General features: G+C 40.5%; 1 protein-coding gene across 1 annotated transcript; it reads left to right on the forward strand.

Annotated features, from left to right (window-relative positions):
- Nucleotides 1-849: 849 nt before the first annotated feature.
- On the forward strand, nucleotides 850-10,163 carry LOC117752152 (basement membrane-specific heparan sulfate proteoglycan core protein-like). Its single transcript, XM_034569343.1, has 7 exons — nucleotides 850-868; nucleotides 1,069-1,335; nucleotides 2,186-2,455; nucleotides 2,561-2,851; nucleotides 9,541-9,556; nucleotides 9,649-9,740; nucleotides 9,970-10,163. The coding sequence occupies exons 2-7, from the start codon at nucleotides 1,140-1,142 to the stop codon at nucleotides 10,161-10,163; spliced, it is 1,059 nt and encodes a 352-aa protein (XP_034425234.1). The 5' UTR covers nucleotides 850-868; nucleotides 1,069-1,139.
- Nucleotides 10,164-14,326: the final 4,163 nt, after the last annotated feature.

Consider the following 14,326-nt stretch of genomic DNA (forward strand, 5'->3'; position numbering starts at 1 on the left):
GATTATTTGCTTGCCTGTAAATCAGTGATAATATAGACGTCTTTGGAATTAGAATTAGAATTAAAGGAAACATGTTGCGTGCTGTAGTTTTAACAACTGATTGCATGTTTCCTGTTAGGCAACATTGTTTCCTGTCATCAAAAAGTCAAAGACATCTTCCACAACATGAAATGATCATAATCTACAAAGATATTTTACACTGAAGACATATTTGAGGGAATACTACATTTTCTTTTTTACTGTATTAAATTCCCATCATTGCTATCACCATTATTTCACACATGTATTCTGTTACATGCACTTAAATAACTTTTATTTGAGACTAAATTGTGATTGTTGGAGAACCGTTAGAAAGTGGACATTTTTTTTCTTTAAATTTATTATTTGATGCCCGACACATGAAAAAAGACCAATTTTATACCTGATTCATTGATTTATTTGCCAAAAGATAATTTAATATAAGAAAAGTTGATTTAGAAACAAATCAAACATTGTGATGTTCTAATGGGAATTATAGACTTTAAAGTTACAGGCTGTGAATATTGTCCCGATGATTATCAGAGAAACAATCATCTGATCCACATGAATTCAAATAAATGGATCAAAGACAGTAGATTACTGATATTTTAACTTCTTTTATTCATTGAGTTATTGATTCTCAGGCCATTTCATACTTTTGTACAATTTCTTTGATGGGTAGTTTTAATACTACTGCTCATACTCTCTTTTACAATATAACAGTACTTACTAATAGACTTATTACTAGTCTGTACTGTGTTTGATTATTTACCAGGTTTAATAATGTCTGATGAGATACCAATGTTTCTTTCAGTGCTGAATACACTCCTCTCCTGTGGACACACTGAATGTGAGTCAACTCTTTTCTTTATTGCTATCTATCTTTATTAATATGTGTATTTCATCCCATTTTTCTTTGTGTATGTTGTTACTAAGATTTGTGAGTATATGAATGAACTGCAAACTTATAGAACAAAACTCTGGTTGGTATTTCCTCTAACGATGTTCTGTTTGTGCGGGGGGGGGGGGGGGGGGGGGGGGGGGGGGTAGATGCTGAGCTGACCTTTGAACCCAACTCAACCACTCTATATTCTGGGGAGCATGTTAATTTCACGTGTCACATGAGAGAAGCAAATGTCAGTGAGTGGTATTATGAATTCAAGTGGAACGACAAACCACTCGTCCCCATCACTTCCACTAACGTCCTCAGGATTCCAGAGCTAACCCCAGACAGGAACGGGGATTATCAGTGCATTGCTCACCATAACAGCTCAGAAGAGAACAAACAGAGCAATAGGGCCACTCTTTCTGTATCAGGTGAGATATCCAGAATCATTGCCACCGCTGGGAGGTTCACCCACAGACATGTTGAGATACAGGATAAAGAGAAATACAAGTAAAGCAGTTCACAATAAATGGGACAGTAGAAACATGAAGCTTATTTTCCACATCGTGGCGACAGCCGGACAAATCCACTTTTCTTCTTCTAAATAAATGCGTTGTTCAGAAATTCAATCATATCATTCGCTCACTTAAGTTTAGCTTTTTGTTTGACATAGACATTATAAAAACATTGGAGGAGCAGAGAACAACTGAAGCAGAATGTGTATACTCAATTATATATGATGAAAATATACATTTTTTGCCATGAATTTATACTACATGTACTAAATTATAAAATAATCATGATTGAATTCTAATTAATTATAAAGATATTATTAGTTGTTATTTTAATGGATATATACTACATACTGAACATAAAAAAATAAATAATGAATTGATATCTAATTAACTTTGAAAATATAGATGTTTGCTATTTTACTGGATTTATACTACATATACTGAATTATTTAATTTGATCATGAATTGATTACTAATTATTAATGAAGATATTGTGATTTACTATGTTAATGATTTAGACTACATATACAGAATTATAAAATAATGATGAATTGAGTCCTAATCAACATTGAAAATATATATATTTTAAATCTTTAATAAATGTATACTACTACAGATTTAAAGATTAATAATGAATTGTGTCCTAATTAATGATGAAGATATAATGTTTGCCTAATTTAATAGATGGTTCACTACATAAACTGAGTTTCATAAAGTATTAAGGAAGGATTCCTAATTAATGATGTAAATATTCTTTACCAAGCAGCACACAAACCCAGAGCCACAGTGAGAGCATCCAGGACGTCCATACCAGTGGCCGGCACTCTGACTCTGACCTGTTCTGTTGAGGAGTCTGCGGGTTGGAGCTACGACTGGTTCACACGTTCCCCAGACCATGATGAAACTGCCATCGCAACAAATCATGTGCAAAACTCTATCAGCATCTCACACGGAGGCATCTACTGGTGCAGGGGAAGAAGGACTAACTCAGATTTCTTCTCAGAGAAGAGTCATGTGCATCACATCGAGAAAACCTGTGAGTAGCATGCTTTCATGACTGGCTACGATGAAAACAGAACCAATCAGCAGCAATATTAACCAGTTCTCTCTGTTGGTTTTATATTTGTGTTTGAATGTTCAGTGTCCAACAGAAGCTTTGTCATGCTGCAGCACAACTGGACTCAGATATTCAGCGGTGAGACGATCTCTGTCAGGTGTGAGATCCAGGGAGGAGGAGACACCCAGTGGGACTATGAATGGAGGACAACAAGCTCCCACCAACCAGTCACTGGTACAAACACAGCTCCCACACACAGTGAATACAGGCTGGGCACTGCCTCTGTTTTCCACAGTGGAGAGTACTGGTGTAAGGCCAGAGCGGACTTGTATTCCTCAACAGAGTGGAGTGACGCCTTCCAGCTGAGAGTAACACGTAAGTCCAATCATCTTTCAATACCTCCACCGAGGACGTTACATCTTCACCTCTTTCTATTTGTTTTTCTTGGCAGGATTACATAAAAACTACTAAACCAATTTCCGCCCAATCCCCAGATAGCATCTGGGTGTGGACCTAAACTGGTCCACATGTAAAACAGCAAATGTGGCCCAATTACCTTAAAACAAACCTGGGTCTTTTTTGGCACACATCAGGTGCTCTAGGCAAAGTGTAATCTGGATGTGGACCTCAAGTGGTCCATGAATGGCTCAAACAGCACATAACAAATCGGGGCCACCTTTGGCCCTTTTGGTGACAAACGGTATTGCTATGGCTTATCTGTGGCCCGGTTCTGGCAAACAGCAGTGGTGTCATGATTTTGTATTTGTCAGTGTTTAGTTTCCACCTGTTTGAAGAAGGGTTTTCAGTTTAATTATTACTACCGCCTCTTGTCTCATGTTTATCCCTGTTTTTGTCTGTTTGAGTTGTTTCTGGGTTTCGTGTTTTCACACTCTGTGTTCTGTTTCCTGTTTTATTTTGTAGTCTCTGTTCCGTGTGTTTTCTTTCTTCACTTCCTGTCTGTGATTGTCTGCACCAGTCCTCATGTGTTCCACCTGTGCCCAATTGCCCCTGCCTTCCCTGTGTGTGTATTTAAGCCTCTGTGCTTCCCTTTGTCCTTGTCGGATCATTGTCGTCTGTTAGTTGTGATCTCCTGTCTAAACCGTCGTTATGTCCTGTCATGCCTGTCCGGATCTCCTGCGTTTTTTCGTATCCTGAGCCTCTGCACCTCTGCACCCCCTGTGTAAGCCTCCAGAGTTTTCCCCTTTGTGCCCATAGTTGTTTTGTCTGTTAAAGACTCTTTCTTTCATTAAAATTACACTTTTTGTTAATACTCTGCGTCTGGGTCCTACTGCTTCACCGCACCCTGACAGTGGACTGCCCAAGTGCCATCATTCCATGAGGTGTGTGGGCTGGATGACAGTGTGACAGTGTGGGCCACATCTGGGCCAAAAGCATTTAGCTATGTCAATAGCTAAATGCATGAACCTATTACATTTTGAGATTCATCATTAGACCTTTTTTGTCTTATATATTTTACTGTCAGAACTTTGCCCTCTACTTAATATTTTTTCCCCATTTAATTTGTCTTTCATTTTCTCTCTCACAATTTGAAAGCCAATAAACCCAGGCCCAGGCTGATTGCCAATAACACAACCATAACGGGAAAGGGAAGCGTAGCACTGATCTGCTCTGTGGATAACGCGGCTGAGTGGAGATACGACTGGTTCAGAAGAACCTCAGCCTCCTCTGCAGCTCAGATCATAAGATATAATGAAACAGATGATGAAATCAGCATCTCAGAGGAAGGCATCTACAACTGCAGAGGAAGGAGAGGAGACACAACTTTCTTCACAGAGGACAGCGACCGAGTCACAATAGAGAACAGAGGTAAGAGTCAGTTTAGAAATCCAAAGACTAGTTACCTCCGCTATGGAGGTTATATTTTGTCCCTGTATGTTTCTTTATTTGTTTGTCAGCAGGATTACGCAAAAACTACTGGATGGATTTCCACGAAACTTGGGACAGAACCAATGAAATTTAGATGGAATCCAAACATCCAGACTTTCTTTAACACGATGTAACTTTTACTGAGCAACAGCGCCCTCTGCAGCCACACGTGCTATTTTTTAATAACTTCAGAGTGTTTTTAACTGATCTACAGTTCAGCTTCACTCCTCAACTGGAGCTGGTTGTGACAGTTGAAGCTGTGACTCTCAGTCAGTTCTTCTCACAGGAGATGGAACCCACTCACCAGAGTTACAGAGAACAGACGTTCAGGGAGTGAAGGAGGAAACTTTCTCCATATTAAGGCAGAGAATCATTCCATTAACTTGGAAGCTGCTGTTTTGATGTTAAAAAGTTGCATAGTGTTTTGCTTTAAGATTGTGTGATTCTTTTTTTATTATTTTCCCTGATGAAAAGATGAGAGGACTGGTATCTGTAAAGTTTGGTGGAGGTATGAGCTGTACTGAGTGCCATTCTACTTTCTTCTGTTCTCTGTTTCTATTTGTGATCAGTTTCCCACAAGGCGTCTGTGGCCCTGCAACCTAACTGGTCTCTGATATTCAGCGGTGAGATGATCACTGTCCGGTGTGAGGTCCCTGCAGATGTACTGACTGAGTGGGAGTATGAATGGACCAAACCCAACTCAAATACGGTTCCAACACACAATGAATACAGGATTGTCAATGCGTCCTCGTCCGACAGTGGAAACTACAGGTGTTTGGCTAAAGACAAGAAGAAGTTGTATTCCACAACCGAGTGGAGCAATGTCGTCACATTAACAGTTTCTGGTGAGAAAGACTGAGTTTTGAGAAACTGGCAAATGTCTCCTTCAATTTATGTTCATATGCGCTGATAAAAAATAGAATACAACAAAAAAGTAACGAGGGATGCACCGATTCAAAAGCTGAACATCTTACCGATATTTATCTTGTTGTTGCTATCAGCCTATTGGCGAGTAAGATGATGTTCACCGATGTTTAGATGTTATTCTCATCTGGGAGGAAACAATTGCTGTTCAGATCCAAGCCAAAATATCCTGTATACAAACAATCTGGGACCAAGGTCCTGCCGATACACGACCAATCGTGAGTCAGCCTCAGCTGTCAGTCATGATGTTTCACCCTGTTTTTATAACATCAAATAACTAATTAAATTCAACCCAAAACACCGGAGGCTGCGAGGCAGCGCAGCGCTGTTCCCAAGCGCGCAGCCGCCTGGCTGTTCACACGGGACGAGCATTTCTCCGCTGGTCAGCCCGCGATTCACTCACATGTGGCATTTGTCTGGATCGTTGGGACTGGGAGGCTGCAGCAGTTGCTCGGGCGCGATCGCTCGCTCTCCCATGTGTGAGCTGGAATTTGTGTCAGCGCCACACAGCCAGCAGTGTGGAAGACTTCCGCAGTGTTCAGCACTACTGTACGTCGGGTTACAGTAGTTACGCCGGGTTAACACCGGACGCGGAAGCGCCGCAGCGAGGCAGCGCAGCGCCGTTCTCCAGCACGCAGCCGCCTGGCTGTTCACACGGGACGTGCATCTCTCCGCGCTGGTCAGCCCCATAGACTGTATATATAAGGTCAGCCCGCGATTCTGCTTTCTCCGCTTGTTGTTGTACCCGTTGAATGTCGGGGTTCGGGGGTAAATGATGGTCTTCATAGCCCCCCCCCCCACCCCTCTCTTTCTCTCTCTGTCTGTCTGCTTGTGTGCTTGTAGTGGGGGGGCAGAGGGGGACATTTAATTATGTGATTGGGAAAATTAAAACTCCAGGACAACAGAAGGGGAATACAAAGTATGGGATGCATATTTGATAATTTATATCATATAAAATATGTAATTTATATCGTTTAAAATCATGGGGGGAGAGGGGGGAGGGGGGAGCTGGCTCATTAGCATTTAAAGGAACAGGCACTCAAAACAGGTCACTCTGTGGAGGGCTGTTTTAGACAGGGTAAAAAGGGTGCTGTTTTATATGATCCTTGTGGTATTTTGACCAAAGTATGTTACAGACATTTCATTAAGACCCCATATCAACTTGTGGTAAAATGGGCATGCTATGTCCCCTTTAAATGCCCATGTACAAAAGAGAAGCCAAAATATCCCGGATACCAGCCATCTTGCACTTTTCACGTCATTTCGAGCCAGTCTGTGAAATCATGATGGAGGCGTGGAGCTGGGGCATCGAGGTCCCGCCGATACATGTGCTTGACCAATCGCGAGTCAGAGTCAGCTGTCAATCATGACGTTTCACTGTTTTTATATCATCAAATAACTAATTAAAACCAAACTGATCAGAAACATGAACACGTGAACAAACTAAAATGAAAGAAACCATGGTTGACATATACTGCAGGCAGCCACCAGGGGGCGATTGTTATAATTTGGCTTCACTTTTGGGGGCAGTCATGTCGATGGCTGAATGTGTAGCATCCAGAAATTGCATTGCTTCCAAAATGAACATCTCTAGACAAACATGAAGACGTGTTTTTGTTCTGACGATGTTCCGTTTCAGCGGCTGCACCACGACCTGTCTTCACTGTGTCTCCGTCATGGCTGACTCCTGGAGCCTCAGTGACTCTCACCTGTGGGGTTCAACATCCGACTGCAGGATGGAGGTTCTACTGGTACAGAGTTGACCCGATTAGTTTGTATCCAGTCCCCAGATGTCAAGAGATAATTAAATCTCGGATGAGTTCTATGGACATTCCTGACTACAGTTATGAGCTGCTCCCAGGAAGCAACGGAGGGACTGAACAAAACTCCTACGTCATCCAAGGCCAGACGAAGTCAGCAAGTTATGCATGTCGAGCTGGAAGAGGAGACCCCGTGTTTTACACTGAGTACAGTGAGACAAAGTGGGTCTGGTCTGTTGGTGAGTTTGTTTCTTTCTCTTGAAGCAGATGTTATCGCTTCAGTCGGTCAGTTACTTCGGGAACATTACTTTGGCTGGTTCCTCCAGGTGATTAACTTTTAGAGGTGATAGGTCAAAGGTCAAGACAAATACAGGGTTAGAGAGACAATCTAAAACTTATATTGATCAGAGAATCATTCCCACAAATCTAACGTCACATGACATTATTTTTTGTGTGCATTCTATAGGACTGACCTGATGTTGCTATTATTTATGATCATATACTCGGACTGACATCATCATGATGTCAGTGTGATGTCAACAAACGATGTCGTCCTTCTGACGTTTCCCCTGTTAAATGACGCAAAGCCTAAAATGACACCTTTAATCTGGAAACATTACAAATGTATTCTCGTAATATTATGACCTTATTCCCAAAAACAAGACTGTGACTGAGATGGAGTCTCTGCTGATGGCTTCACGTTTTTAATGCTTGACCAATTTAAACCATTAGTTGCTGTTTCACACTTCATGTCACGTTTTTCAGATTCCTATTCGTCAGTGTCTCTCACAGTGAGTCCGGACAGAGTGCAGCACTTCAGACATGTCGTGATCCATCTGACCTGCGAGGGAAACTCTGATAAGTGGAGATTGTGGATGTTTTCTGAATACGAAGTACGATTGTCAGAGTGCAGCCGTCAGGAAACAATCCCAAGGTTCACATGGCCCTTGTTTAATCTTCCTCCTGGAGTTGTCTGGTGTGAATCTGGATCAGAGCTCAGCAACGCAGTCAACATCACTACAGGTTGTAGTTTTTCATTGAATCTATTCACACTGTGCATGTTTCCAACATCCCATAATGTGATTTAAAGGTAGAGTAACTGAAATTGGGGAGCACTGCCTCCCTTCACTGCTCCTTCAGGAGCTGCACCCCCCACATTTACCAAGGTGCATCACATCAAACATGATCTCTGGATGAAATTCACCCTCTTTATTTACACAAACCACACGTTCAACGACCAGAATCAGCTGCGAGAGTGTGTCCGTCTGCCGTTAAACAAGCAGACATCACGTAACTGTGTGGACGCCACAGCCTGCAGCGCCGTCCGGAGGCTGTTTCCCTCTCTTTACTCAAGAGGGTGGTCTTTTGGTTTGAGAGCAGGACTTATTGATGTCACATTCAGATTTTGTGATGCTCTCACTCAAAACCCTGCACTCACACTCAACTCTACCCTGCTTGAGCTCAGATGTCCTGCTCTTGAAGCCAGGGCTGTGTATTTAAACCAGATGTTTTTCCAGCGCACACACAACGTACAGCTCATGGACGTGAGGAGCAGAATTTGACAAAAAGTGCATTGAATGACTTTGGCTCCCCTTTAACATCTAATATTTAGACTTATGCTGTTTATATATGAGCTGAATTATCAGGTTGTTCACATTATTGATGTTTTTTAACTGTTTACAGTTCAAGGTCCTGTTATCCTGGAGAGCCCTGTCCATCCTGTGACTGAGGGACAGTCCGTTACTCTCCGCTGCTCACCGTACAGAAGAAGAATCCTCTATTCCAGCTTCTCTTTCTACAAAAATGGTGAACTCCTCCAAAGTGATGTCAGAGAGAAACTGGAAATCTCAGCTGTGTCAAAGTCAGATGAAGGTTTCTACAAGTGTGAATATTCAGGAGACTTCTCACGGGAGAGTTGGATGTCAGTAAAATGTGAGTGTGATCAATATGAGGTAGAAAAGGAGTCTCCAGGTTGAGAAGTAGATTAAAAACTTTTCTACTCATGCAGTATTTTCACTGAGACGGCTTCTAAACACCAGGTCCACTTGGTCAATTCACTTATAAAACTTTTTCACATATTTCTACAACTACAAACCTTTTTTGCACATATTAAAATATTCCTTCAAGTACAAAACTTATTCACAAAGTAATTTTTTTTCACGTCAAAATGTCTGCTGAAGTTTTGGTTCTATATTTTTTTTCCAGGTCATGGATCTGCCTTTGCTCCTCACTGCTCCTCGTCTGATCCATTTAATCCTGCAGCACCTCCCCCCTCGTCTCCTGTGCCGCTGGTCATTGGGCTGGTTGGTGGCATCACACTGATTCTCTTCCTCTCACTGCTACTGTTGTGTTGGTGTAGGAATTCAAAGAGTGAGAGCTGCTCTTGTTCATTTCATTTAAATCAAAATTATTCCAAACTATTGTCACGATAGTCATGGAGCAGAGGTTGAAAAATAAAATCATGTAACATAATCATTATTGTCTTTTTCACAGATCTGTGTTGTGACAGGTTGGTTCCACTCTCTCTTGTTTCATCTTCAACAAAACAGCAATACTTTACTTTTTCTTTTTCATTCACTTCTCATTGTTTGACTGTTTCAGGCTCAGCCAGTCTCTGAGAACCAATCAGAGCTCAGACCCAACTGTCCACCACGATGAAAACCAACTGCAAGTGTACTCGTCTCTTCTCCACGGTCAGCCTTCCTTCTCCTACTGAATGCCTTCACAGCTATTTCTGAGTTGTTGCTTTTAAGAAGAACCTAGTCACAAAGTTTCCAATTACATTTCATGTTGATTTGATTTTTTATTGACTCGTAGGTGACAACTGCATCTATGAATCAATCAGAGGAAACACGGAGGAAGGTACTGTATAAAATGTGCCTCCTGCAGAGAAGTCCTAAATGAAAATCCTTCTGATTTCAGGTGGACGGGCAGATGAGTACAGAAATGTCCAACACGATGTCTTGACATCAATACACGCGCGTGGTTTTCCAACATCTCATTTTATTCACATGGTCCCAAAGACAGACATTTGGACTTTTCAGTTTAGTCTGAAGCAGAGTTACAGGTGGAAAGGTGCCTCAGACCAGGCTCCAGACCAATGCACCAGAATGTAGTCAGACCCAGATCAAACTGAACCAGGGATCGGTTTTGCTGCGCCCATATAATGTTTGAACAACAAGGACTTTCATTTGCATTGGAACACGTGTGGAGCACCTGAAGCTGGTGATGCTGGTTGTAATAGAGATATTAGAGTGGCAACGAAATCAACTAAATGAATAAAACAGTGGTTCTCAACCTTCTCAAGTCGTTTTCTGTCTGATCTTTACAGGAACCCGAGGTGATCCAGAGGAGAGGTCTGACTACGTTAATGAAAATCCACATTCAGCTTCAGGTACAAATATTAACAACTGGCTGTTAAGCTACTGGCTCATGTGCATTTGAAATAAACCTCAACTGAAACTCCATCATATCATTATTAAATAGTTCTTTTACGATAAGTATGCAGTTCAGTTGGTGTCTCAAATTTCAAATCCTTTGTGTAAAACTATGAACAGCCTTGATCATGTTGTAGGGTTGAAGTATCCAGTGTGTATTTTAGAAATTTGCAGTTATTGTCACTTTGTTTCAGGACCACTATGAATGGTGCATCCTCCAGAAAACAAGAACATGAAAATCAACATTCATCCTTAAACACCTTCACATATTAGACTCACCAGTTTTGTAACAGCTCATTGGAAAGAACGACATGATCTGGATTGAATTTCAGTATCAATGAAAAAATAAATGCTGTGATATTTGCTTTTGTGTTCAATATTTCAATTGGCTGATATGGGCCTTTTAAGATATGCGCCGATATGAAAAGGTTTATTTTACAGGATAAACAATGCATTATGATTATATTTTACATTGAACATTTTTTTGTCTAAATTCAAGTTCTACATATTCTGTCGTATTTGTGTTTTCTTTCAATTTATCTTTATTTCTTTAAAAAATATTGTTATACTTAAGCTTTATTGCCAATTTTATATATAAGTGATAGTTTTTTACTCCTTGATATCGGTATCGGCATTGGCCCCTAAAAAAAGCTTATTCTGTATATTTTTGACGCAGTCATGCAACAAAAGTTTGAATGCAACCTGTGATGTTTTCTATTCGTACGTATATATATGTCTTTGTTATTATTCACAAATGACTCAATGGAGGACGATGTCAGAAAGGACATCGTCTGGCTGTGTGTTATGTTCCATATACAGTCTGTGGTTATGTGTGATTATTTCCATGGCTCGTAATTCTCTGTTTGATGAATACACTCGTCTGCAGACAGTTTAGCTTTTTGTTTTGAAATGTGATGAACTGTAACAGATTATAATTCAAATAGATAATTGAATGTGTTCTTTCTTTTATCTTTATTAAACTGTAAAATCCCACCTGGACTCTGTAGATATGTCCTGTTTTATTTTGAAATCCCTCACCTTAAGTGTCCTCAGTTTGACTTCCTGTCTGTGTGGGAGCTTGTTTTCTTTTGGTCCCACCAGTGTCTCATCAGCCAGTTACTCATGTGTGCAGTTGTCAGCTGGTCTTTGCACAGTGAAGCTCTGCAGCTGCTGGATTTTTCCTCCACATGACGTCTCTGTTCTGACCGATGACTCCGGCTTTCAAGTGAAGACAAGAAGGTTTGTGTTTTATTGTGGCAGGAAACCCTTCTGTTGTAAATTTAAACCTTTGTCTCAGTGGGAATACTGTTCTCCCACCTGCAAGTCTACATCTTCAGCCACATGGTGGCGCTGCAACTTTTGATTTTATCTATGAATTATCTTTTGCAATAATCTCATCAAACCCTGATGAAAAAGAAATGTAATTGGGGCGTTTAACCAGAAACTTTATCCTAAATAGCTATAAATGAAAAAACACAAATGCAGCCAAATATATAGAACATGAATGAATATGTTCTGCTTATTCTTTAAGATAATAGTTTCTCTTCTGTGTGGATCAGCAAATAAACACTGATGCAACACGTCACTGAACTTCTGATATCTGCCAATTCTTATCCAACCAATAAATCAGTTGAGTACTTATTGTCTGCTGCAAATTAACTTTTACCGACATGAGGACATTGTTTTGCTGCTGTTATGTTGGTGGGTTTTAAAAACCAGTCTAACCAGTGGTGAAGGGGCTTGAGACCAGGGATAGTTGTTTCTCATCTGTTGTTAAAGCAACATTATGCAATTTTCTTAACCTTAAAGCAGCAGCTTGATTAAAGTGAGTCTGATGTTTGAGTGTGAACGTGTCAAAAAGAGTTAATCAACACATGTGGCTGCAGGGGGCGCTGTTCTTCAGTAACAGTTAGAAAGTGTTGCTTTAAAGATATCTTTACTGAACTGTGTAGACTGTTGCAATGAGTTCAAACCAGGACTTTTCATATATATATATATATATATATATATATATATATATATATATATATATATATATATATATATATATATATATATATATATATATAGTGAGAAAGTTCCTTTTGCATCCAGCTGTTAGTTTTCACACTGATGGTTTTATCTTCCCTGCACATTTGTATTTTCAGCCACTGGACGGCGCTCTGTTGTGTTCCTCTCTGTTGATGTGTGAGGCAGCTCACTGTGCTTCAGTGGCTGTTTGCATGTGAGTGCATGTGATGCATGTTTATTATCACTGGATGATGTTGAAGTGGTTTTTCCTTCCTTTTGGAAGAAAGCTCTGTTTTTCCTGCTCAGTTCTTAGATCATGCAACGTCTGTGTGTTGTCTTTTGTTTCATTGTATTTTAAATACAAACAAATGTAAATTGAAAACTTGAAACCTGATTGTTAGAAATATTGTGGTGAAATAAACACAGTTACAGTGTTGAACTCTTCTGGTTATTGCTCCACACACGTCTCTTAAACGTGTCGTCTCTGTCGTGGTTCTGTTGACTCACGAGATGAAGAAATCGGACTTTGAGTACAGGACGAGCTTCATCTGGAAAGAACTGAAAAATGGAAACATCTCATTAAGGATCTCCAACCTGAAGCTGTCTGATGCTGAGCGATACCAGTGCAAGAGGCTTTGGAAGAACGGCCCTCGAGACAGCACCACAGTGGAGCTGTTTGTGTGTATGTCCAGTCAAACCAATGTTTCTACAGTTAGAAAGGCTTTGCTCTGGTTCTATAGAGAACCTTAAACCTCCCTGTTGCTAACATGTTGTAGAGAACGGCCTGAACTTTGTTCCTAGTTCCAGTTGATTCAGGACCCGATCCAATCCAGCTCGACTCCGGCCCTAGATGTCTACCTGATAGTGCTGTAGCTAAATTTAAGGAAATAATTCCAATTACATTTAACCCCGTATTATCCGTCAATATAACCAACGAATTCTATAAAAACCCTAGCTCCACTGAGATTGACTATCTTGTCGATAGCTCTGTAAAGTCATTACGATTAACATTAGACTCAATAGCGCCTCTAAAAAAGAAACATGTAAAACATAGTAAATTAGCTCCGTGGTATAATTCCAAGACACATGAGTTAAAACAAGTATCAAGAAAGCTAGAAAGGAAGTGGTGCTCCAACAACCGTGTTGAAAATCTCCTAGACTGGAAAAATAGTGTTAAAGTTTATAAGAAGGCCCTCCACAAAACAAGAGCTGCCTACTACTCCACACTAATAGAAGAAAATAAAAACAACCCCAGGTTTCTCTTCAGCACTGTAGCCAGGCTGACAGAGAGTCACACCTCCACCGAACCCAGTATTCCTCAATCCCTAAATAGCAATATCTTTATGACCTTCTTTAATGATAACTATTAGAAATCAAATCAACCATCTCCTGCCCTCAGTTGGCACTAATACCCCATCAAGAACAGAAATCTCAGAAACAGCTGAGAATCTTACCAATTATTTAGACAGCTTCTCTCTGATCACCCTCGATCAGCTGACCAAAATAATCTCATGTTGTAAACCAACAACTTGTATCTTAGATCCCATTCCTACAAAATTACTTAAAGAAATTCTGCCCCTAATTAATAGTACGTTACTAAACACAATCAATCTGTCATTATCATCAGGATATGTACCACAGTCCTTTAAAATAGATGTAATCAAACCCCTTCTCAAAAAACCCACCCTAGACCCAGAGGTTTTAGCCAATTACAGACTAATATCCAACCTCCCCTTCCAGTCCTAGAAAAAGTTATAGCCAATCAGCTGTGCGAGTTTCTCCAGGAAAGTAATGTATATGAAGACTTTCAGTCTGGGTTTAGAGCTAATCAC

Source organism: Hippoglossus hippoglossus, chromosome 18, assembly GCF_009819705.1.
Source record: "Hippoglossus hippoglossus isolate fHipHip1 chromosome 18, fHipHip1.pri, whole genome shotgun sequence".
NCBI classification, from domain to species: Eukaryota; Metazoa; Chordata; class Actinopteri; order Pleuronectiformes; family Pleuronectidae; genus Hippoglossus; species Hippoglossus hippoglossus.

Excerpts from the sequence above, each read along its gene's own strand:
- LOC117752152 (XM_034569343.1), top strand. The coding sequence starts at position 1,140 with ATGAGAGAAGCAAATGTCAGTGAGTGGTATTATGAATTCAAGTGGAAC. Across the intron at positions 2,456-2,560 it reads GCATCACATCGAGAAAACCT|TGTCCAACAGAAGCTTTGTC; the intron begins GTGAGTAGCATG and ends TTGAATGTTCAG. Across the intron at positions 9,741-9,969 it reads GTACTCGTCTCTTCTCCACG|GTGGACGGGCAGATGAGTAC; the intron begins GTCAGCCTTCCT and ends TTCTGATTTCAG.